The sequence below is a fragment of the Vanessa atalanta genome, chromosome 24 (assembly GCF_905147765.1).
Source record: "Vanessa atalanta chromosome 24, ilVanAtal1.2, whole genome shotgun sequence".
In the NCBI taxonomy this organism is placed as follows: domain Eukaryota; kingdom Metazoa; phylum Arthropoda; class Insecta; order Lepidoptera; family Nymphalidae; genus Vanessa; species Vanessa atalanta.
In genome coordinates this window covers 4,114,292-4,142,109 of record NC_061894.1, presented here as the reverse complement: position 1 = coordinate 4,142,109, position 27,818 = coordinate 4,114,292, and the positions used below count along the sequence as shown (strand labels likewise).

At 31.5% G+C, this 27,818-nt stretch overlaps 1 protein-coding gene across 3 annotated transcripts in view; it reads left to right on the top strand.

Moving 5' to 3' along the window:
* LOC125073616 overlaps positions 1 to 27,818 on the top strand; it is a 165,595-nt gene that overhangs the window by 67,999 nt on the left and 69,778 nt on the right. For 2 of the 3 annotated variants that reach the window (XM_047684520.1, XM_047684521.1), the window contains exon 4: positions 22,705 to 22,801. In XM_047684520.1, the coding sequence (XP_047540476.1) occupies positions 22,712 to 22,801 (90 nt within the window). In that variant the 5' untranslated portion in view covers positions 22,705 to 22,711. Of the gene's footprint in view, positions 1 to 5,060; positions 5,106 to 22,704; positions 22,802 to 27,818 lie in introns of those variants that run through there. The other variant, XM_047684522.1, reaches the window with a different exon arrangement.

The following is a 27,818-nucleotide window of genomic DNA, read 5'->3' as shown; positions in this document are numbered from 1 at the left end:
ACTCCTATTGTCTTGTTTATGGTTAAATTAATTACATTTCTAAAAAAAATAACTTATGTTACCTTCTTGGTGGACTTAGAAGAGTGACTTTATATGTAGACATTAAAAAAGTTTATAACTCTAAAGGTTAATAACTCTAAACTCGAAATAATTTAATGTCGGAGCAAAGTTTACAATTAGGCAAAGTTGGCAAAACAGGTTCATACTTCATAACAAAAATTTTGCAAATGTTTAATTTCCTATTCAATAGTTACAATCACTAAACGTTGTGTGTATGAAATGAATATTTCACGGTTAGTTATCCACAACCTTTGTTTGATGTTTCGTTATGTGTTCGCTTCGACGGGAGCTTTAAAACGTTGCTCATTTTCTTTAAATGTATTTTTTTCAAGATAAATATTGTATATATTATGTTTAAAGTTCTTTATTTTAAACACGTATTATAAGTAAAGATTGTATATAAGTAACATAAAGTATATATGTAAATGTTCTGGTTTTTGGCTTCTACTAAAAATAATAATATTTCCTTTTAAGTTCGACTTCCTTTAAACAACATGCACTGTTCAAATATTCTATCGCCAGACAGCAATACTTAGTACTGTCATGTTTCGGTTCGAAGGTTGAGTGAGCCAGTATAAACATAAGTATAGGGGCATAACAACTTGGCTCCCAATGTCGTTAGCGAATTGGCGATATTAGGAATGGAAAGACTTTTTACAGTATCAATATCTATGGGCGGTGATGAGCTCCTACCATTGCCAGGCTGCCTACCTATATTTTATAAAAGTAAAAAAATATATCGAACAAATTAAAAAAAGCAGATAAAAAACACGTTAAAAGACGTATACAATATTAATAGTTCGAAAATGAGTCCTTGCTTAGCGATGACTATTAAGGCTATACTTAGTAAGATTTGGAGCTTATTGGTGGGTTAAAAAAGTATATTGTAAGTAATATGTGTATATTTATTGTTTCTGTTCGAGCACTATCTTATCACCTAGAGCCAAGATCGTGCGACCAGTTACAAAATGCATTGTTTGTCCTGTAATTACTTATTAAGCAAGAAGACATCGACACAGCGGTGTACTCCGCGCCGCGACCTTGCGTGTGGCGAAACGAATCATATGTGACTTTTTGCATATTTAAATTATAGTTTTTACATTCAAAATCTTAATACATGTTACGTTTTGGTTGTGTACAATACTTGTTGCATGTAATTCAACATAGATTTGATGATTGATTCTATGTTGTGAAGTAGCAAATTAACAAACAAGAGGTATTAAAATATATTCCGAAATAAGGCTAAATTTTTTTTCTATTTTTAGGCATCAAAGATGTCTCGCTTCATGAGTCGTGCAAACATATCTGACTACTTAACGAAATAAATGTGAACGATTGTTATGGTTAAGTTAAACTTTATTACTATGTCGTTAGCTAACATTATAGTTATTAAATCCAAAGTCGATTTCGTAGATTTGTAAGTACAATCATACAAATCAAAGATTGGTACGATGAACGATCAAATGTCAAACTGCAATAATTATTTGTAATATTTAAATTTAATTGGTAATGTGTCTAAATATTACAAATAACTAAATCTTCTCTCCTATAACTTTTTTTTTTATTTCATTGTTGAATGCTAGCCATACAAGGGCGTGGTTTCACCCTGACAGAGTGACCGTCAAACTTTAACTTCCAAATATAATTCCATTGTTTGTCTAAACAGTTTTTGAACAATGGAAGAAAATTACTTCGCTATTACATTGAGAATATTATTACTTTAGAGTCAGGGATTATTATGTATTCAATATGATATTAAGTTTTGAGAAGGTTTTTTTTTTTTTAATTACAATCCTTAGGCACGCGTTAAATATGTAACATCCTGTCAATTTTTTAGTAAAAAATACCTCTCCTTATGAGGAGTTTTGGACCTACTTCCAGCACGTTGCCTCAACGCGGGTTTGGACACATGCAAGTTTCCTTTATTGCTTAGCACGAGATGATTTATGAAAACAAATTAAGCACATGAAAATTCAGTGATGCTTGCTCGGAATTGAACCCGCACTCGTCGGTTTAAATTTATATGTATATCGAACCGAAAAATAAAACAATAATATATTCCTTTTTTTCTTCGTTAAAATTATTTTGTTATTTACATTAGAAAGATTTCTTAGTTTAAATGACTCGATGCGTATATTTTTGTTGTTATGGTAAAGTAAAATTGATTTATTTATTATTATTAATAAAATTCGAAGCATTAAAATAATGGCTCCGTTGCCAAATCTGCGTGAAACTACAGAATGTCGACAAACGCGGTATTGCTTAAGATTTAACGTGAAACGAAATTACCTTGTAATTAGTTACTTTTCGCGCTTTCCAAACGATGTTTCGAAAAACTAAACCGATTATAATATTGTATAAATAATTTTAATACGTTTAACCTAATTTTAGAAAATATAATTTTATCAGAACTAGCTGTTAACCTTTACTCCTGACTACTTGTTCATGATTTAATATAAGTAGAATTGCAATTAATCTTTGGCTATTAATTAGACGCATTTGGCCGCTTGTATTTATTTTGTTTTGTATTCGATAGAACACATTTTATTAAAATGTTACTCGCATTAAATAAATGTATAAAAAAAGTTTAAGTAACTTGCGAAAAATATTCGTTTAAGAATTACAAAACAGAATATTGAAAATCGAGACAACTTCCCGCCAAAAACGGCTGCGATTTCGCCAAATATTTGGTTTTTAGCTTTATGTGGATAGTATTCGTTCTCTATTCAAAAGTATGTTACGTATCCACAGATAAAGAACATATTCTCTATTCAAAGCCACAGATTATAAATATTTTCAATAAAATGTTATCTCTTGAAATCAAATAATGTTTTAATTTATTTTTAAGATAACATTGCAATTGCCTTTTAATATATTTTTAGTACAATATTTATGTACGTCATAATTTTATATTTACTCATCATTTTAGCGATAACATCGCCGCTTGTACATATCTTTCCTGTTTATATTCTGTGTGGGTTTCAATTGTGTATCTATTAATATCATAAAGCTGAACATTGATGACTTAACGCGTTAATCTCAACATTTACAATCTTATTAGATAAAATATTGCTATAGGGCTTATTTATTGAAATAGGTTATTGACTGTACAGATTTACGCTGTAGCCCTCGGGGCGCAATATCTAATAAAAAAAAAAATGTTTCGAATGATATCGCTTATCTTCTTTTTCTTCTTTAAAAAATATCTGACAATATTCGTCAGTCTGGTAGCTGTTGAAAACAGTATAAAAATGTTTTGTTTTATTGTAGATTAAAATAACAGATAGTTATTAAAAAATATAATTATCTATGGTTCAAACAAATAGTCTGCTTTCTTTGTTCTGCTCTGTTGGATACGCGAACGTTGAAAACGATTTGTAATGTAAATTGTAATTATTTTATGTAATTGTAATTATGTTCAACATCAGAGTTTGCCTTAATTTTGCACTTCTTTTTACATTTTAAATTAATTTTTATTGCGAAAAAGTAGTTCTGATTTACTTTTTTTGTTTTATAATTACGAAATTGAGATTCACTGTGCTGAGCGTAGCGCAGCCGAATAGCATAGCATACGTGGCACTTAACCGAAAGTCCCAGGTTCAAGTCCTGAGGAAGGACTAAGCGGGACATAAGCGAGCTATTATATGTAAATATAAAAATAATTTGCATAATGCTTTGTATGCGAAATCTTTATCATATACTTAATTATAACAAATATATATATATATATATATTATTTTTAGTTTATTTAATGTGTTAAATATATTTATTAAGTTAATGATGTTACGTAAAGCATTGTATATAAATGTTTAAAAGTATTACAACATACAATTGTATGTCTTGTCTTTGGAACAAGAGTAATAATTAGTTTAAGCACATTAGCGGTGTGAGGATCGTGAGAACTGAGTTTGTTCTGTTTACTTTAAACATCACGTAATATATTTTACTTAAATAACACCTCAATTATTAACCTACACGGGTAACCGTCAGGAGTCCGGGTATAAACGGAATTATGGCATGAACTGGCAACATTGTCATACATCAAAACAAAATAGTTTTACAAGTATCCGAACTCGTTTGTTCCATAACGTAGTTTTGTTTATTATTTTAGTTACGAGTTGTAAATACGGTTATATTAAGGCTAAGTGGCTAGAACACGTGAATCTTCAGCAAAGTTTATATCCGGACAAGCTTAATAATAATAAACGACATCGTGAGGAAATCTACATATGTTTTATGAAGTTTTACATGTTTTTTTCCTTAAAAGGAGGGGTTACCTTTGTCCCGCAATAGGACATTAATTTTATTTTTCATACTTCCTATTCTCTACCTGCGTGACTGGGCACAGTTACTATATATACTAATTGTATGTATACATATATTTTGATTGACGTTGTAATATTTCAAAAGCTAAGTTCACATCAATGCGTCCAAGAAATTTTAATGTTCTTTGTAAGTCGGTTGCTTGCACAAGTGTGACCGTAGCTTAACAGAACCCATATATAGCAATGCACATTGTGGTTGACTTTATAATATTTACTTTATTTAATAAGTGTCAAATATTGTTTCATTCACAGGAAACATAAAATACGTTATTTCTAGTAAGAGGTGGGTGTTGCGAAATAAACACAGGATATAGATTTTATGATATTTCCAAGTAAATGGAGGATGCGTTGTATGTTGTAATTTTATGACGTCATGATTTCTATTTTGTTTAACCACACGAGCAATTTTCTCAGTATTTTTTCACTCATTCGTTATTGTTATTTTTTATTTACGTCACGAGGCTATCGTTATTTTATTTTGATTATTTATTAACTTTAATTTTGTAATGGCAACACCAAACAATACATCTGTAAAGGTTTAAATACCTCCGGTTAATTTAAAAAAAAAAAATGGAAACTTCAGCCTATTCGATACACTATATATGTTATCACTATAATAATCTATTTATACATATATATTAACTTATGATAATAATAGTATTTTTTTCTTTCACAGGTAAGTCCCGGAACTCTCTACGTACAAGCACCTGATTCTTACAGGTACTATTTTTATTTATTAAATTTAAAATAGTTTTCGTATGTTTTGTCACTGTCTTACCGTTGAAAGTTATGACATTTTCTTTTAACCGTTTTTAGTTAGGCTAGCTCATTCTCAATGGTTCAGGAGATCATAAAAAAATGGCTGTATACTGTTAAATGCCAGCGATCACGGAGAGAAGGTTACGTATAAATTAAGTGGTCGTCCATTTACCTGTTCTAATTAAAAAATCACGATATTACTGTCTGTTCCCAGGGCGGCATTCACGGTCATTTTTGTTTCATTAAATCATGGGAAATCCCATTCTATTTGCTGCGGTTAAAAGATAATCAACATATGTATTTCAACATATAAACTGTCCACCAAAGGTCGTGTTTATTTAACCTTATGGTAAAGAGTAAATCGATTATACTAATTTGCATTAATACAAGAGTTATCTTCAAACGGATGTGAGGAATCCGCATTCTTTAAGGTTCCTTCGTTTGGCATTAAGAACGGTTATGTTTAGGCGGAATATTGTGGATTTAAAAAGTTTATTCTTTGACCATAGTTTGAATTAAAAAAAAAAAATGCATTTAATTGCTTAGAATAATTGCTTACTTGGGAATAGTTAATAATTTCTGTATAACATTTTGTAAGCCTGAATTTCAACGTACATGTGATTGAGTAAATATTAAAAATAGAATAAAAAATGAATTACAATTTACAGAACGTTTAATATTCTGAAAGAATAAACTCGAACTTATCGTATAATACGCTCGTGAAATGTCAGAAAGTATGAAACGATATTGACTTTAACATTTATAACATTTAAAGGATACTCCTAATGAAATAGCGGATAGCCATTAGTCGGTTTTTAATAACTCACGAGTGAGATACGAAGTGATATCTTAGAACATGTTTACAGCATGCTTAACAATAATATATATTGAACCCGAGTGGATTTTGGCGGTATGAAATATTGATTTATTATAACTCATTATCTTCACCTAGCTATAAAGTCAGACTGCTGTATCCTATTCTAATCCAAGGAGTAAGATAAACAAATTATAGATTTACGTATTCCATGCGATTTGTTTATAACTACGCTATGTTATCAACAATAGACAGTTCTTGATGAATATATCTTTGGACATAATACGATATGTCCACTTTAATTTTACCACCCAAAATTATTATAGACATAGACACGAAAACGCTATTTTTCTTATATACACAACTAGTTGTCGTCGGCTTCCCTCGCTTTTGAGGTGTTGGTCGTCAAGTTAGGCAGTAAAAAGTGTCCTTCCTTGGAGTTGAAGCTTGCTTCATGCGAAATATCAATGAAATCGTTTGAGTGGTTTGGCCGTGATAGAGGAATACCGTAGATTATTCAAAATCTTGACCAATGATATCACGTCAATTTAATGTCAAAGAGGCTGAAATAGACAATAAATGAACGCTTCAACGGTTAATATCAAAGCGTAATCAAGATTTTTGAGACAAAAAGGGAAAGTGTCGCTGTAATATACTATAAACGCGAAAGTGTAGGAATTCGAATATAAACCAAATAATTAATCACCGATTCAATCCACGAACAGTTTTCACGTGAACAATATAATAGCCTTTCAAATAATGTGCTTCGAATCTAAAGCGCTACTTTCTTCGCCTTATCTTACGAAAGTGGACGTTTAAATTATATTAAACTATTGTCTCCGAATGTTGTTTTAGAAAATTTCGATATTGATAGCGATTAGATATCAACGTCCGTCTGTCTGCACCTTTTCTTTTGACAAATGGGCCACCTGATGGGACTGGTCCTCATTAACTACATACATTGGTGGTATAAGACATTTTAGCCATTCCTTAATGCGTTACCAACGTGGAAAACTGAGATGTTTTGTCCCATGTGTCTCTAGTTATACTGGTTCAACCTTCAAAACGGAGCACAACAATACCAAGTATTGCTAACACTAATGCTGGAATCTACAAACCCATATTGAGGTAGCGTAGTATAATTTCTTTGCCTCCTCCGAGAGAGGAGGGGAGACCTTTACCCAGGACAAATTTACAAGCTGCTACTTTACTAGTGTTCGGGCTTTGCACAACGTCTGAGTACCAACCAAAAATCTGCACACACATTTGTACTAACAGCAATAATTATTGGATAATCTTGTTAAGGCTCACTTACTTTTTTGTAAATCAGACAGAATATTTGGCGACGCTTTGGCGGTGCTATTAATGGTTAATTATTAATAAGGAAAATGACACCGTCACTACAATCTATACGCGGACATCATATCCCATTAAGTGGCGGACTTGTGTTCGAACTGAACATTAAAAATCATTAAACGATTGCTTTAAATATGTTAATGGCTGTTGTGAACGAAATCGATGCTCCGAATATATTCACATTGTTGTTCTTTTAAGGTTCCGTACCTCTAAAGGAAAAAGGAAGCCTTATAAAATCATTTCGTTATTCGTCTGACCGTTTGTCTGGCTTCTTTTTCTGTCCGTCCATACATTTGCAAAAGGAATCAAAACCTATAGGGTACTTCTCGTTGACCTACAATTACGAAATTTGCCAAGACTTAATTGTAGCATAAGTATATGAAAAATCCTAAAACCGGTAAATCTTTCGGTATGTTTTGGTGGTACGAAACCCTCGGTGCAAGTTTGACTCGCACTTGTTTTGTTGAGCCGAGATGGCCCAGTGGTTAGAACGCGTGCATCTTAACCGATGATTTCGGGTTCAAACCCAGGCAGGCACCACTGAAATTTCATGTGCTTAATTTGTGTTTATAATTCATCTCGTGCTCGGCGGTGAAGGAAAACATCGTGAGGAAACCTGCATGTGTCTAATTTCAACGAAATTCGGCCACATGTGTATTCCGCCAACCCGCATTGGAGCAGCGTGGTGGAATATGCTCCAAACCTTCTCCTCAAAGGGAGAGGAGGCCTTTATCCCAGCAGTGGGACATTTACGGGCTGCTTATGTTATGTTATGTTATGTTATGTTTTGTTTATCATATTTTATCTTCATAATCGTACTTCAATCACGTCGAAAACAAATCGACCTTGAGAATTGCCCACATTCTCTTTAGAAACTACGTACTCGGTTGACGCATCAAATTTTTAAAAACTTTCGTATTGCGAAACAAGGTGACGATTGGGATTACGTTCGTAACCCCCTTTTGAAGGTGATATATTGCACGGTGTTTTCCTCCTTGTTAAATTCCCAAAACATATCCCACATATTCTTTAGTTTATTATTATATAACCAATTAATTTATTCAATAAAACTTTTTTAAGACCATTCCAAGAAACTCGGTCGTACTTCTGGTGACTTACGAACTGGCGCTTACTTAGTTTCAAGACTGAGCCTCGTGATCCAGAGAGGTAATAGAGCCAGCATCTTGGGTATAGTTTTAATTCATTCAATTTAGTTTTTTATTTGCATACTCTTTAAGTTTAAACTTGTTTATAAAATGTCATTATTAGTACAAAAAATATATTAGTACAAAGTATAAACAATTCAGCGGTAAGTAAAGACTACACACTACACAGTCTTGAAAGAAATTTACCTTGGTTTCCATTATAGAAACAGTTTATTACAATCATAATAAAAAATAAATGATCTGGTATTGTAACTAATATAAAAGTGCGGTAAAATATCTGATGAGTGGGTGGTACATACTTAGACGAGCTCGGAAAAAGGCCTACCAATAAGTAAGATGGACCCTTGAATATAACTTACCAAGAGTAATTATTATTTATCTGTTTCGTTTTTTTAACATAATTGTTAGACAGACCGGTCACTACAGCCCATGACATTGGCGTCCAGTAGATCTTGTACAAGACTCGTGTCCGAGACAGGGAGGGTCTGAAGTTTATTCGAATATCATCATCTTTATTTACCCTATTTAAAATGTAAGCATTGCGTACTATGTGGCGCAAGGAGTATAGTACATTTACATAGAACGAAAAAAATGTTAAAGGAAGTCGATCAAGTTTTGTCATCAACGATATGTTTTACACACTTAAACTGTGTATGTATGTGTGTATAATTCTGGAATATTTATGAGTGAAGTAACGATGCTGCTGATTGGCTGTGGTAAAATCATTAAAATGCACAAGAATGCGCCTAATTTACGCCCTTGCGTGGTTTACGCATGTTTATGTGCATTTTTCAGAAACGCCTTTTTATGTGCGTTTAAGTGGGTCAAGAATTTATCAATATTGTTTACGATAAAGGTTAACTGTATGTTTTTATAATTTGTATGGAAAATCTAACGTTTGATTAGTGTTTGTTTGTCATTGAAATTTTAAAATATGTCTTAAAATATATTTATAACATGTTTCGATCATCGTTAAGGATTATTAAAAATTATAATTAAAAAAAAAAACGTCTTGTTCTATTAGTTATTTTTAATAGATGTAGAAAATATTTAAAATTAGAGTTAAATTTTGGTTGGTGGTAGGGCTTTGTGCGTGTCCTATCGGTAGATTCACTGAGTATTATTAGTTTTCCGGTTTGAAGGGTGAGAACAGCCGTCATTAGTTCGATAATTTGGAAATATGAATTAGTTTGTTTGTATATCGAATACCTATACTATTGGTTGTTGCTATATTTCAGTAGGTATTTTAAAATCAAGGTGTTTAAATTGCCTTTTGGAAAATAGATTTTCCAAAATTCAATGGAACTGAATTAGTTTGCACCAGACCACCTCTGAGGTTTCCTTTTGAGTGTTTGGTCATCCATGCTTTTTTGAAAATTATTTGTGTATATTTAAAAAATGATTGTATATTAACCGAAATTTTGTAAACGGTTGTTGGTCGGTGTTTGGATTGCTTCCTTGAACATTTCAACCGTCTTAAAACATAAAATGCAATAAAACAAAAGATTAATTATTTATTTCCATAAAATAAGTTTCTCGATGCTGATTGTTGTAACAATTTAATTTTACCCAACTTTAAATGAGCAAACCCTGAATTGAAATAGATGTAATTGTAAAAAAAAAGGTAAATTGCATGAATAATTAATTTTTTCCATCACTAATTTTATTAAAAAATCGATTTTGCTTTTGTAATAATTTTGACATTAAAACAATACTTCGTTGCATCATTACGGATTGGCATCGTCGGCGATTTGATAAGCACGGATTCATTAAATTGATTCATATCTGCCTCGTTGGTCTAGTGTTTTAAAAGGCTAGAACCCGAATCCTGTGTGTAGTCGGGCCATTAAATAGTTATTGGGATTATCTATTGACAAATTATCAGTAGCAGCTATAGGCTTTGAAAAATGGCATTTTACACTCACGTGCCTTATTAAGTACGTTAGGACTTTGGTCTTGTGTTCCGTTCTATTGGATTATGGCTGTGAAGATATTTCTTGATGGTAAATAAATAAAAACATTCAATTGTTTTTAAATAAAAATAAAATACAAAAATTTTGGTCTCATTATTAAATGTTCGATAAAAAGATATTATTAAACAATTTTTAAATAATCGATGTAACTTAATACGGAAGGTATAGAAGGTTCAATGACTTTAGGCGCGATATCATTCTGAAATAAATTCGACCAACGGTAAAATGTGTATTTACTTAGCGACTATTTCGGAATTTATACCTTAGAACAAGGTACATCGGAAATGATATAATTAAATATGAGAGACGCTTTTTACACATTTAAAAATCGAACGTAGAAAATGATAATTTTGTAACCGCTGCGCGAATTAATTTTAATATGGAAATCCAATGTATAATATAATAAACGGACGGGCAAATGTGCTAACTGATAAGTGGTCCCAATACTCATAGACATTGGCCTGTAAGAAATATTAACCATTCCTAATATCGCCAACGCGTCACCAACATTGGAAGCCAAGATGTTGTGTCCATATTGCGTGTAGTAACACTACTGAGTTCCCTCACCCTTCACACTGGAACACAGCAGTACTAATTATTGCTGTATACCGGCTACTATAAAAACCTGTGATTGGAATCCCTAATTATCTTTAGAAAGAGATAGTCTATATAGTTATAGACTATCTCTTTCTAATCCTAGTTCCTTTATATGTAATCAAGATCAGACTTGTTTTATTACAAGTACCATACATGCCACTTCCATCGTATATTTCTCCTATGATAGATACAATCTTCAGACTTTTATAGTGTCGTCCAATTAGCAGAGATGTTTAACACCTCGCTCCTCAGCATATTTAAAATTAAATCTTATGTTAATTGTAAGGTAATTTAAATTAGGTTAACGGTTACATAAAATTTGCATAACATCGGCTTCTCTGTTGTATTCAATTTAAACGGATTTAAATTCGAAGTTCTAAATTTAAAAACGCGATTGTGAATGAAACATAAAAGAATAAGGGACAAGTCGTGAAGTTTTTTTTTTATTTCGTCCCTGTGATCTGGTAACACAGTTTATTAAATAATGTTACGTACCTACTTTAAAGCTGTAACTGGTAAGCGATAAGATAAAATGTATTTTCTTGGAAGTTTTGTGTATTATAAGTTTTTTTTACAGGAAAAAGGTTGCACATATTTAAATTCAGTTGCATCTTTTTTTTTTATTAAAGCAGACGTTTCAATTATGTCTTGTGGCTAATATTACTTTGGCATTACGAGTGTACATTACACCTTACACCTCCAATGCGACTAAATTTAAGATGTTACAGTATGCTTGTAATTCCACTGGTTCACCGGAATGGAATCCCGGAGAATATTGATATTTGCGTGGTAGTATCAATGATATTAAGCTAGGTAGGGCCGAGATCGACTTGGACAAAACTCTAGTCTAAATTAGCGACACACTTTTCAAACCAAGGGGATAGAACTGTGGCCAGAATTAACTTGCCTGAGATTGAAAAAAAAAATGAATATTGCTTGACAATTAATAATGTGTGCGTACAGACCTGTCAAAATTTCTCAAGTGTCATCTCTGTCTATATACTCGTATATTATTATCTGTGCCATCGGAACTCTATATATGAACTATTCAACTAATGTCAGACATTTCGTAGTCGTCTTACACAATCGTCATTCGCACGCTGCTCGCCGCTCGCAGTATATTTTTGTAATATACCCACTTTTGTCTGTTGCAATCAATGAAATCCATAGCTAGATATTGTTGCTAAACTAATTTATTCGAAAATTTGTCCAAATACGTTTTCGATGTTTTTAAATAAATACTTATATTATATCTATAGTTTTATGTACTTACGTACGTAAAAGAATTGAGTGCAGAGTGAAGGTATCTATGTGTATAAAATGTATGACTCACAAACGGAATCAGTAACAGAGCACACAACAGTTGCAAATCATTCTATTAATCTTTATAAATTCCAATTAATAAACCCTAGCAATGATCTATTCTCTCAAGAAGGCGCGCCTTCTATGCTAAATTATCGCCGTGCATTATGAGTGACACTCGTATGTATAAGATGTCTTAGAGTGCGTGAGATGTCTAATGTAAGACTAAGCATTGAGTGAACAGATCTATACTATTAGCCCAATCTGCCAGCAAGCCCCCCAGGAGTTGCATATCCATGAGCGGTGGTCGTCACTTTTTATCGTGCTAGTCTGCACACCTATGCCATTTTTTGGGTGAAGACTTTATGTGATATGAGATCTCATTACCTCTTTAACCCTATATGTAAATGGTTGGACTAATACGGAGGTTTTAGTCGTTAGCGCGTAAATGTGACAATATCGGAGGTACCTACTTACTCGAGCTGACTATGTAAGCTCAGTGCAAAGGAAAGTTATGAATGAGAGGGAACGGTAGACAGGTCAGCTTCCGTTCGGATATTGAATTAACTTCCATAATTTAACTATATCGTAACTAGTCAGACTTGCGCAGTTCCGTTTGAATTTATTATTATTAATAAGGAACAAACAATTTTGTATAACGTTAGATTAATAAAAAAATAACAAACTTTTGAGAGTTTTTTTTTCATTTATAACCTCATCTTCCTAATATAGTGCAGAGATAAAATTAGTTTATTTGCATGTCACGTACATAATTTCCGGATGGGACTAATGATCTAACTCTAAAAATGTTTTCACTGGCAAAAGTCACATTTTTTCTGAGTGCTATAGCGGGGCTTAAAATGTATTTATGTCAAATAATTATGTTTATTAATAAATTTCATCTGAAAAATGTGATATATCTATACCTAGTTTTTATATGTAAACTGAAATTCTTAGATAAATAAAATTTTAAATATATCGACGAAGTGTCACGGACACATACAGACGGGTACAGAGAGCGCCAGCGGAAAAAGTTATGTCGTTATAAGAGAACTCCGTACCGTTTGGCGTCATGACATGCGAGTCAGTCTTACGCCCAAGGCGCGCCAATAAATAAATCATATTTAAAAAAAAACATATTTCATGAGTCACTACAGACTATACATTGACTTGACCATCCTAAGGCTGTATATAAAGAATATTAAAAAAAAAACCTAATTTGTAAACAGCGTTTTAACATTGCAATTTAAAATCCAAAAATTAAACAAACATAATCACAGATAAGATTGATGTGTACAAATATACGAACACGCATAACATGTAACAATTTAAAACAATTCCACGGATAGTAAATGACGGCTATAAATCAGTGGAACATCTTAATTCCCAAGTCAAGGTGAATCGGTTAATTATTGTATGAAGACTATTATTTATGTTGACGCTTCCTCTCGACTCGACCCTTCCTGGACGCGTCAGCCAGGAGTTTTGTATCCGTGTGATATGTCAGCGTACATATATATTGTATTTCTCAAGGTGTATTTTTAATTAGTGAGATTTTACAATTTTTAATTTGTCGGTGATTTTTTAAACGTAAATGAATGTAGCGGTATTTCTTTTAAACATTCTGTGCTTTTTATTAAATATTTTTTATTATGTATTCAAGTATCGTAGGAGTTTCTTGATGATTTTAATTTTATTTTTAAATGGTTTATAACCATATATTTTCTTATTTCATATCGTAATAATTTTCGGTCCGATAATTGAATATTATCGGACCGAAATTTATTACGATATGAATATTATATGAGCCGAGATGGCCCAGTGGCTAGAACGCGTGCATCTTAACCGATGATTTCGGGTTCAAACCCAGGCAGGCACCACTGAAATTTCATGTGCTTAATTTGTGTTTATAATTCATCTCGTGCTCGGCGGTGAAGGAAAACATCGTGAGGAAACCTGCATGTGTCTAATTTCAACGAAATTCAGTCACATGTGTATTCCGCCAACCCGCATTGGAGCAGCGTGGTGGAATATGCTCCAAACCTTCTCCTCAAAGGGAGAGGAGGCCTTTATCCCAGCAGTGGGACATTTACGGGCTGCTTATGTATGTTATGTAATTGAATATTATATTTACCGGAATTTCTGAAATTACTTTTTTGCCTTTAACAGTTAATATTTGAAAGTAATCTATTATACATAATTTGGTTTCATTTGGTTTACCGAAAAAAAAATATTCATTTACTTTCAATATGTTTCCTTAATGAATCCCAATTCCGATTTAATTAAATTTCACCCCATTGATAAAATACATTCAGTTACCTTAAATACCTTAAAATTATCAAGGACATACATATATACCTGATACGCTTGTAAAACAACAATGTATTTGACATTTGTTGACTTAAAATCAAGTGACTCCGTTGCTCAGCGAAAGAGAACTAACAAAAATGTAATATATTTTAACTTTAAGTAAACATTGTAGGTTTATAAATGTATAAGAAATGTCAAACAATAATACTTTGAACCGTTTTGACATTTGTAATTCTTCAAGGATGTATTCATATCACAATTTAAGTTTTTTTAATTTATAATTTAGAATCACATTCGTTCTAGATTTAAATCAGATATGTATTTTAATGAATATATCTTAAATTTAGAGATTGTTCTAAACATTCTGTTAAAAACTTTTTTTTTTAAATATTGAACAAAAAGATCAAGGAATTATTTTGTAGTCTTAGACGAGTGTATATTATAAATAGAGAATGAACACATGGTGACTTTAAACACGTGTATAATTTTTATTTTTTAATTTTGAAGCCAATTTGAGTCTGCAACGGAAAATTCCATTTGTTTATTCAGATTACTGCTGAACTGATGGTAAATTATCCACTGACCAATGAATAAGGAAATAACTTGGATACCGCAGACGAAATTCAGAGAGAGGACGGGTCATAAATTAAATAAGGCTTTCCACACAGTTTGATTAACGCAGATTCGAAATGTATTCAATTCGCCACATACGAATTATTTTAAGCTATTAAATCATTTTAATTTTTAATAACGGCAATAGAATTGAATGATGTATAAATATTCTACTAGATTATTTTTGTTGGATTATAAAATATAATACAAAAATCCGAATACACTTTATTGGAGTTGGCTCCAAAACTTTTAAAAAGTCGATTTACTACGCTAATTTTAATGTAAAGCAACGACTGATAATGATTAGAATCTAGATTCAATTGAGGTGATCCGGCAAGAAACTCAGTTGTTACTCTTTTTTATTTATAGTAGATTTGACAATTAACATTTTTTTTTTGTGATAGTATTATATTATAGGATATGAAATGTGAAGGCAACGATCCTATACGTAAAGTTTGTAACGCAAAAAGGCTAAATATCATTTTTACACAGTGTGTGAACGGCCTAAAATAATGCGCAATTTATCTTCTTAAATCGTATATAAAGTATGTCCAATTACCGGGATAAGGACCCGGTACATGTTATGTAAGTTTTAATTTACACAATACATTACATTTAGTGTTATTTATTTATTACGCACAACGTGAAGCATCGCGGATGTGTTCACTGTAATTATTCTAATAATGGCTGTACAGAGTTATGTCATAGCATTTAATTTAAAAATATAAATTATTAATTTTAATCCTGTATATATAAGGAATGGTTAGACATTTTTAAATGACTGCCTCGTGGTGTAGTGGCTAGTTTGTAAGGTCGCAGAAGTCAAGGTCCTAGGTTCAAATTCAAGGTTGGGTTAAAAAAGGGGTTTGGTTTTTCCATCTGGAAATTCAAAGTAATTTCCTAGAGTCAGGAAGCTGGTAGTGTTTACAGTTTCGTGCCTCAGAAAGCCGTTGATCCTACACTTTAATTCTTTTCTATCGTATTGGATTCGCAGGTCCATCGGATTGAAAGTGTGACAGAGTACAGAGAATTATTATGTCTGTGTTTGCGTATATACTCGTGCACTAAAACGTGTCGTGTACTGGCCAGTCTCGCTAGAGAATGCTTCGAAAACGATCTGGTGGATATCTTTATTTACTTAGATAGTTTTTCTGTTCATTTATATATATGTAATAGACGCTTTAACTTTTGAACTCTAAATATGAGTTATCCGAATGAGAAAGCAAAAATGTTGATTATAGATTTTTTTTCCAATAACGAACATTACATTAACATACATTAACAGTCTGTAAATTTCCCACTGATGGGCTAAGGCCTCCTCTCCCTTTGAGGAGAAGGTTTGGAGCATATTCCTACACTCTGCTCCAATGCGTGTTGGAGGATACACATGTGGCAGAATTTCGTTGAAATTAGACACGTGCAGGTTTCCTCACGATGTTTTCCTTCACCGCCGAGGACGAGATGAATTATAAACACAAATTAAGCACATTGAATTTCAATGTGCTTGCCTGAGCTTGAACCCGCAATTCGGTTAAGATGCACGCGTTCTAACCACTGGTCTATCTCAGCTCATACATCGTATATCAATTTTGATCAACCTACCGAAAGCTTAAGAAACGCGCATTATTTTGTGGACATATCAATAAAATGAGTGTAAATCCAGTGTCTATAAATCTTCCAAGGTGTCAAAATTGTAATTCATGGATACCAGGACAACGAGTTCAATGGACCGAGAATTGATTAATAACTAAATTATTATAAAATCAGAAAGAATTGTTTTCTTCCCAAATTAATATTCTACAATTTCGCACCAGGAAAACTTCGTCACACAAACACTTTCGTGTTAATAAATGATTTGTACGAATTCGTCTTCAAAGCGTAACGAATGTGTTGTGCATGTAAATTAATTTAAGTGACACCAAACGACGTGCTTACGGTAAAAAGTGATGAATGTCGGTCATTCAGTGGAATATCCCGTGTTAAATGTACGTTAGTTTGTCAGTACAGTTGGTACGATATATATTTTTGATATTATTGATGTATATTTTTATAATAGCCGTGTAGACTGGTAAAGGGGCCTTATGGTAAGTGGAACTACCACTGATTGATATATGCACTGTAAGTAATTATCTTATATTACTTAATACGCCAATACCCAATCTTAGCCTTTAACCTTTAATATAAATCTTGATACCAATCTTGGGAATTAAGACGTTGTCAAAATAGAACGCAACGATAGAAAGTATTGCTATTTGACGGTATACTATATGATACTTAACCATGGATATTGATAGTACCTACCAGGGTGGGGGTGAAACAGGAACTATTTGTCTCGATATTATATAACTCACTTTGTATCTCACTCGTGAGAATTTTTGATGCGTGTATCTTATATGTTATAATAAACCGAATATCGCGTACCACTGTCTGATATTTCACGATGGTGTTCTGCAGTGAGTTTTGAATATGTTTTTACAGAATAGCTCAAAAAAACAATCAAAATTAAGAATCTATTTACTGTATAGAATAGAAAAAATATATTCATATTTCGAACACTTTCAATTAAAAAAAAAATCGTCGAGAACGTCATAATTGTTCGAAATGGACGCTGGTCAGCAGGTTTGATGACCGAATGCAAAATGACCTTTGTAACCCGACTTCCGAACCTTGGAGGGTTCATTAGCTGTCGGTTCCACTTATCGTTGCAAATATATGATGATAATCATTTATATTTAAACATTTGTTCTTTGTTTTTAGTCTTCCGCGTTCGCTGAAGAGAAGAAATTATGTGAAATAAGTCAATACAATTATAAAAAAAAAAATCTTATTGTTAGAAATACTTATTTATGTAGTTACATTTCTATTATAATTATATATTTAATTAACTCATAGTTTGTTATTGTATCCGATTTCATAAAAGTGTAATCGATTTCAGAACGTCATTCGTATGGCTTTAAAAAATAATACAAGATGTTTTCCCGCGCAAAATGATTATTAAAAAATAAAAAGAGAGGACTTCAGGACTGTTATATTTATAAAATAAAACAAACAATAAATAAATATTCTATGTTGGTGTATTCATTATTATATTGTATGTATACTGTTCGCCCTTTGTAATCATGGCGTAATTTACATGTGTCGTTAGTTTTCTATGAAATAACATGTCATTGTTTCGAATAAGGACTCGATATACATAAAAATATTCGATGCAAATTGTACATGTATTGTATTATTCAGACGCCGAGGTCAATGACTTATTGTGATAAATATGTTTCATGATAAAAATCAACAGACGGCCAATGTCCAGTTTCCTGTATATGCTTTTGAGAATATGATTGCGACTTTAACCAAGGGTTTTTGTAGTAAACCTTCTTCAGATCTAATACAAAGTACCTTCAAGGATTGGTAGCTTTAACGTTAGTCAGGTTCAGTATTAAATTTTAACGTAAACATTAATTATTACATACATAACATATTCTGTAACCATTTCTGTGTGAGAAAAAAATAACAATGTTATTATTATGTTTATTTATTTCAATAGATATCCACAGATGTCATTATTGTAAATATATTAAGTAATCCACAGATAAATAAACGTCAGGATGACGTTTATAAATAAATACTATTTACACAGATAACACTAATACTCTTGTGTTGAAATAAGATATCCGCGGAGTTGTCATTATTGTTCGGCCAGTATTTCAGTCATTGTGACAAAAAAATATAAGTTTAGATGTAAAAATAAACACATTCACAAAGCGATAAATAGATTAAATATTGTTTAGATTTTGATCGACTGTAAAAAATGACAATTTAACTGACAATAGGTACCAATTATAGCTTGCACGTTTTTAATATTTAAATGTTTACAAACTGATAAAAATAAATATTAAATACACTTGCTTAACGTTGGTGTATATTCAATTCGTTGTATTATATAATTTAGGTAATATAGCATATACATAGCTCATGCAAGAACTACCCTTTTTCTTTCTTATATTTAGTTTTATAGTTACAAAAAAAAATCCCCAGTTCTTCTCAAGTCAGGGTATTTTCTTATCCGAATCGTTTATATATTAATATATTTTATGACATGGAAAGGTGGATAAGCGAATGGCCTAGCCGATGTTAAGTGGTCATTACTGTCCATAGATATTGGTATGTAAAAAAAAAATATATTCCTTACCTCGCCAGTATGCCACCAACACTGAAAAGTGAGATGTCTATTGTGCCTGTAATTACACTAGCTCAATCGCCCTTAAAACAGGAACATGACAGTACTAGGTATTGCCTCTTGGCGGTAGAATATCTGATGAGTGTTTAGCTACCCGGGTGGGCTTATTATTATTAGATTGAATACAGGATTTCGATTTTATCACAATATTAATTAACAACTAACTAAATTATTATGAATTATATACAATACATCAGTTATTATAAAAAGTATAGATTTTATTTTTGAGTTATATATATTTTGTACATATTTTTATCGCCAACTGTACGTAAACAAGTATTAACTAAAACTTTTATTAATATTTGAGCCCGACTTCTGAGAAAAGACAGTGTCCTTTTGTGCAACGTTCATCGACCTCTCGATATTTTGTTTGTTTATGATCGTATCGGGCGTTATTAATCTATGCTTTGGTTTTTTTTGCAACTTTGTTTCAGGGCTGCCATGACTAATTAGATAAATTGACATTTAATTTAATGTGTTTTAGTATGGTGTATAATTAAATTCTTTTGCTGATTTTACCTCATGTATGCTGTTTTATGATAGATTTATGTGATTTATGACATAGAAATAGTTCACTTCGTAATATTGATTAACAATTTTTTTATCCATTAAGTACATTAAGTCCAAATCGTTACATTGTTATCACACTATTTTTTACACTTACATTTATAAATTGTAAATAACCTAATATGTCTGTTCAGTAGTTTGAATTAGTGGCTAAATTATTATATTTATTTGAAAGAAAATTTAACTACTGCAATTATTTGAATCCAAAAGATTAAGGGTTTAAAATTTTTGATTGCGATTTGTGATTGTAATAAATAAAATGAACTGGCAACCCTATACTAATTCGTATTAACAAATGGGTTCAGTTAACGAATATTAAATTAATATTTCAACTTAACCACTCGCTCTGATCGCCGTTGGCGAGGATCGCGTGCTTGATTCTATCTTTACGTTTTGTTAATGCTTAATCCAATGCATTCAATACATCTTAACCAATATACTTTGATTATGGGTATGGTGACCATTACTTTATTGATTCTAAATGGAAAATGACCTGTTCATTATAAAAACCCAATATTTTATGTTTTATGATTTACAATATTAGTGCCTATTTTTTTTTAAAATAAGTAAGAATTTATAGACATTTATACAATTTGTCAGACTTTTCTCGAAGACAAAGGGACATATTGCAGAAAATCGGGACGGTTCTACTTATGTCGGGATGTATGGTCACCTTAAGTTATGGTTTATTTATAGTAATAAAATAAGATTTGTTTGCAAAGAGTACATTTGAGTATATAATTGAGAGAACGTGTATTAAAATTATAAAACCAATTATTTACTGGCAGGAACATAAATATTAAACTTTGCATAAAGGTTGTAAAAAAATTACAGAATCCGTTATCTGATGACAGAAAATGACTTAACTTCGTGGCGGGCTTTTTGCTTTTGATCGCAGATATTCTACTGTCAAATAGCATAACATGTATTGGTCTTACACCGCCAATGCACCAACCTTGGTGACTAAGATGTTATGGTCCTTATGCCAATGATTAAACTGACTAACTCAAATCGGAACACAATACATTATGATATATAATTTTATTTAATGTTTGTTGTTATTAAACGTGTATTTTGCCTTCATTATTATTTTATTAATGTTTATGACGGAGTGGCTTGTCTCAGCTTGTTTTTAAAAACATGACGTCAGCATTGCTGATGTCACCAATGTCAGGATTTGGATTTCTATCGATCATCAAAGGTATGAAATTAAAGGCAGGAAATATTCTTCTTTGATTTATTCCAAGCTTAGGAGGTCCGATCGCTTCGACGGCTCGAACAAGCCTTCCCATACTGTTTTTGTTTGTATCATGGATTAGTATTGCTGTTGGCCCTACTGGCCTTTACAGCGTCACCGAACGTTGCGGCGAGTGTTAAGACTCTGCCTTAGAGTGAACCCTTTTGGGCTCGAGAGTGGCGTTTGTCCTGAGGGTGTCACCTATGAGATCGCACCTCGGCTCAGAACGTAGTCGGTGGGGGCACAGTGTATAGTCACTCAATATAACACCTATTTATGGACGGTAAAATATTTCAAACTAATTTAACATCTCAAAATTCACTAATAATTATTAATTTAATAATCAAAAAGTTTTCGATTATTAAAAATAATTAAAACAATAATTTCAGGGCACGTGTTTTTCTTAAATACGTGATTTTCCGCCGACGTATACGTCGTTCATCTGTTGCGAATTGTTAATTTACTACTTTTTTTAATGACACATCTTGTGTTTCTATGAATTCTTTTCTTGTGGAAATTTTATAGGTCTGTGTTCTAACTTTATATTCTCATTCAACTTGTTTGTTATATTATTTGTACAAATATGTTTTATCATGTATTGTTTGTTTCTCTACTAAAAATTAAAAAAAAATTAAAGGGCTTGAACAAAGTCCTACTATCGAGTATTTTTTTTATAACTTTTATATATAACTATTTGTGCCCCGCGACTTTGATCTCGTTTTATGGCTCGGTCGTCAGGTGTTCGAAATGAAAAAGCCGATGTCCTTTATAGAGAGTTCAAGCTTCCTTCATACCAAATTTCATCAAATTCAGTTCAGTTGTGTAAGATCAATTGACAGACAGAGTTAATTTCGCATTTATAATATTAATATAGATTTTTTTTAAGAATAGTTGCAATGGTTCAATCTTTATTTAAGGCTCTTTTAAGTTTATCACTGTTGTGTTAGGAGTGGGGACGATAATAGCCCAAGGTGTCAAGATCGATTCTGCGACTTTTTACATCGCACGTAAACCATTGACTTTTCAAATTATAATTATTTTTTATGTTATGTGTTTATTACAGAGAAAAGATAAACAAACAGTCAAGATTAAAATTTCGCTCAAGTCACATTGATAATCTCAAATAGTATATTAAAATAGTCGTTATTTTAAAAGAAATCAGGCCATTACTAAATTTAGACAATGTTTAAAGATAAGAAATTATTCTTTTTTTTATCTAATTTGTTTGGAGTCGGCGCGTTAATTTTTCTGGTTGATTACACCAAAAATTACCTTAGTTACTCTCACAGCACATAGCAGTTGTGATGGGCTGAATCTATTATATTATGTCAGAATTACAACATTCCAAATATTACCGTAGTACCGTACTCATAACTTTTTTTTTTCTTTCAGTTTCACTATGGAGGCGACACGGCAAGTGTCGGCCCACTGGCTGTCCGCAATAGTTCTTATGTGTTCATTCTTCTCAACTCATTCGCTCAATACTAAGGTAAGTTAAATAATATTGAATTTATATTATGGAACTATTTTAATCTTACAACGATACTTATATATTTTTTTATTTAAAACAAAATATATTTTATAAATTTCAAATACAAAAAGGGACTAAAAATGTAATTATTCTTTTACATAATTTTTTCTAGGTTTTTTTTTTTTATTATCTAATTAAAATATATATCGCAATCCATAGAGATTTTTTTTTTACTTAATAGTAGAATAGAAAGTGTTACATGACAATTGCATTCTTGTCGACATTAAACAGTGTCCAATCACTATTATTGAGATGACTTGTTTGTTTTAAGCGCGAACATTTTGACAGCTGTCAAAATCGAATATTTATAAACACGTCGTCTTGATTAAAACAGTAATAAATTATAATTATATCACGTTTATTATTAATGTTATAATCTATTTTTACTTAATGTTAACATATCTTTCCGAGATATAATAATGAGATATGTAAATTGAGCTTCAAAGTCAGTTTGATGATCTATCAATGATGAGATTGTAAAGGTGTTAGACCATCACAGCCAAGTGAAGCGAAGCGACTAACGAGGAACTATAAAGCTGCAGTCATACCTTTGCGAAAGATCGAAAATATGTCGTATCATCGCTATTCAAAATAATTATAATGAACTAGGCTGTAATGTGTATGATCTTATAAAGTCAGATCATAGATAATACTATTATTACTCTTTTCTTAAAGTTAATACAGCGTATGCTTGGGTATTTCAATGTGAACTGCTTCATGTTCTATTGTCTTGCAAATTGTGAATTAACACCAAAATATATGATACGAAGCGCTTGGTCGCGTGCATCAATTAAATTTTCATTATTTTATAGTTAAATTTGTATGTAGTTATGTTCATTAATAAATGTATATTAACGCTAATATTTATAAAGAACTGTTTCTATTTTTTTTTAAGTATGTATATTTTATACTTTATAACTCTATGCCGCAATAATAAAAAAATTTATTTAAAATCCCTTTCGGTTAATCAATCTATAAATTTAGCAATCCTTTCTACTTTAGTTCAAATAAAACGAAAAATATATACGAAAAATTAAACTTTAATAAGTACTCTTTTTAAATATGTTTTAATAAAAATTATAACTGATGCGGTATCAATGATTAAATTCGGAGCAAGTAAAGACCACCTGGTATCCACCACGCCCAATTTCATAATGAACCGGTCGAGTCCAACGGTTTGGGAGTAATTTTGTAACATATTATGACGTCATAACCTGTCTTCGTTCGATCGGCAGGTCACAAAACAAAACCACCGAAATTTATGTAAAAGAGGGCCGAAGAAATTAATACAACCTTTAAATTTTATATTTTTTTGTGTAGCAACAAAACGTTCTATTTGAGTTTCGATATAATCTGTTATGAAATACAGATAATAAATAATTGGTCACAGTGTGTAACTTATCTAATGACAGATAATGTTAGGAAAGTATGGGTTCATTAACATCAAAAATCAAGGTCTATTATTTATTAAAATATTGAGTTTATTATGTCATATTTTTTACTAAATTTTGCTAAAATTTTGGACACGTCCTCGAACTTTCTATCTATACCTAATGCTACTGATATGCTATTAGGTAGGGTAGTTCTGAATGAAGTAATTTTGTATCTGTTAATCTTTTTTTAAATTAAACCAAATACAAGTATGTTTTGTGAATGATAAATATAAATGTACTTGAAAAATTATATAAAATAAGTAAGAATCTGTTGCTGGGCTAAGGCAGAAACCCCTTTCGAGTCGAAGTTTTGGGTATTATTCCACCACGCTGTTCCGTTTACGTATTATTAGATACAAATGTGGCAGTTTTGTCGTGATGTTTTATTCCGTCTGATACGAGTGGAGATACAAATTAAGGACAGAAAAAATTAGTTGTTTCGTGTGGTTTTACCAAAGAGCCATCTCGGCTATGATATGAGTATTACTCATACTAATAGTCTATATGCTAAAATAAGTTTTAATAATTATCTCAAACACATTTAATTAGAGTTATAAATCAAAATGATTTGCGTGCACTTAGGCCGATTTTCTTACATAGACAAAGGCAATTTTCTTCCAAAAATGCGGACTTAATTCGTTTACTATTAGTATATATTAGTGTGTTACTTCGAATTTCATCACTTATATTTGGTATAGGTTATGTGTAAAGTGTTTCTCATTATGGAAATCACATGAAATTGTCTAGTGGAAATTAGTTACGTGAGCTCATAGCCTATGGCGGTGATTTGTACAGCCTGCACATATTACTGGCGGGAAAGACGTTAAGTATTGATTAAATTTGGATAGTTGCGTCATAATTCTAAATTTAAAATATAATACATGCAGTATTTACTCCAAAGGGTAGGTCGTCGTAAAAGCCAGTAAAAAGGGATTTATGAAAAGTAGTTTGATGTTCTAGGAAGAATATGCTGGACTATGTGAAAGCTTTATGTGTGTGTCAGTCAAAACGTAACGTGTCAACGTATTTGTAATGTTTTGTCTTATAGGAATAAAATTGTTTATAAATAAGATTTGAAATGTTTGTATCAGACGTACATATAGACCTTAACTAAATGCAAATAAAAATTAAAAATACTTATTGTACAATTGTGGCAAGAATTTTATCATCATTTCCCCGCTGAACAGTAATTCCGATCCTCTGTGCAAAAAATGAATCAGGCTAGGTGTTACACTCTTAAGGTTTTTACAATTACTCCAAGGTCCACGTATTTGAACTGTGAATAATAATAAAGTTAGAATAATTCCAAGTTTCAAAACTTTAATTTATAGATACATAAACATATCACAGAAAATAAGGGTGGTGTCGCTCAAAACGAGACGCAGACGTACGTGTCGAAGGATATTAGAGTAACATTATTCTGGTGTTTCTTAAATAGATTTCTGTCTTCCTGTAAAAAAATATATTTCAAAACGACTGGAAGTAGGTTAAAGGTTAGTTAGAGAGGAGTCTGCATAACATCTATACTACATATAATTTTAGAGTTATCAGACCAATAAACATATTTATAATAATATGGGCTACAAGACGTGTTTAAATCGTTTGAATTGTTAAATAAACAATTTGGTTACATAATCTTTTGTATCGAGGTCGGCTAGGATTCACTCGATTTTATGTCATTAGCTTCTAATTTCAATGCGAGTTACACCATGCTATGTTACAACGTATTTGACATACTTGGGTGGCCAACGTTTGTTAACTTAGCCTTATTCATCTCCAACTATCGACGGTACCAGTCGTGTAGTGATTTAGTAGGTAGGTAGGAAGTATAGCTTACTTATAAGCGAACTAGAGTCAGTCAGTTTCATATAAAAAAATATACCATATACCATTATTTATAAGTAGGTATCCATAGACTGGCAAAGCTGAGAACGTTTCGAAAAGTTAAGTACACGCATACTAGTAAAGTAGTGTGACGTTTAGTGAGTGTCAAACGTACCTTTCATACACACAAAGACAATAAAGATGGCTCGTTTTTTTTAAAATTATTTTGTAGTTCGACACTCCAGCTAGATATATAAATAGTTTAAGTTATTGTATTTTACTGTTAACCATTTTTTGTTTGGAAATTTGTTGTGACTACACTCTCGAACTACATTCTCGCCGGTCTAATCGACACTGGGACAGTCATTAAGTCCCAATTTAATCCTTATATAATCTTATCCTATTGCTCATCAACTTTTACTCATGACACTATCATTAATTTACTTTAAAAAGACGTAAATAACTCTTTCAAAGTTTTCAACCACGTTATTTATGAGTTAATGTAAAAGATATACATATGTATACGATGTGAATAACAAACGAAACTTAAATATGTTACTCGTGAAATAGTTCGATAACCCTTAGTCCACAGATTAATAAATGTAAAAGATTTTTTACTTTTTAAATAATGTAATAGGTTTTTCCTTTTATTATTCGAAATTTGAATGTTTTCTTATTGAAGAAATATGGGGATGTCATTAAAAAGATTGTTTTTAATTACATATATCTACATGAAAAAAAAACAAATATTACTAAAGGTTAAATACCTTTAGTAATAATTCAGTACGGCCAGCGTAAATGGCTACTGCCGGCTTTTGATTTATTTTTAGGACAAGGAAAAAGGTTTTTTTCTTTGATAGTTTCGTTGCTTTTGTTTGTTTTTATTTTTAATTGCAAGTTCTTTCTGACATTTATATATTTGTTTTCTTTTGAAATTTTCTAAAATTAGTATTTAGCAGTATTATAAATAAAAACTGATATTTATGCAAAAGCTTAAATTAAAAATACTAGGAAATTTACTAAAATCATTTACTTTACTTCATTTTTAATAGAAACAAATAATATACCTTATTTTTCATACAGTCTGTAACTATTACTAGGCAGAAGTAATATTATCTTTGCCTCAATACTCTATGGTAATCAAACCTATTGTCCGTTGTCTATTGTTACGCAACAGAATGCCAATCAACAACACAGTTACGTGCGAATAATTTATTTTCCTCGAAAGTACATTTGGTTGAGTTTAAAGTTCGTGTATTCTTGACGTGTTAACGGTAAAAGGTGAACCACAATATGACAATACATTATTTTCTTAAATGAAATCTAATTACAATCTGTTGTGGTTAAAAACTGAAATTCGCCTATTTTTTTAACAGATAATCTATCAGTATTTTGTTCATAAATGGCACATATGCAAACCTGTCTAAATCCGTGATTCAAGGGGTGTGATTTTGATGATATGGTCAAGTCTTGAATCATAGATGAGGCGCCACAGGTCTTTTAAAAATATTTTTTGGGGGAGGGAAGATAGCCAGACTTATACTTATAATTTTATGACAAAATTGTATTCATAGTTCATGATTATTTTTATTTTCTTTTGATTTGGTAACTCACATCTAGAAAAATGCAGCATCACAAAATGTAGTCGTACATTGCTGTAGAACTCGCTAGAAAAGACATAATAAAGACTAAATAATATATCATTGAATATTTAATTT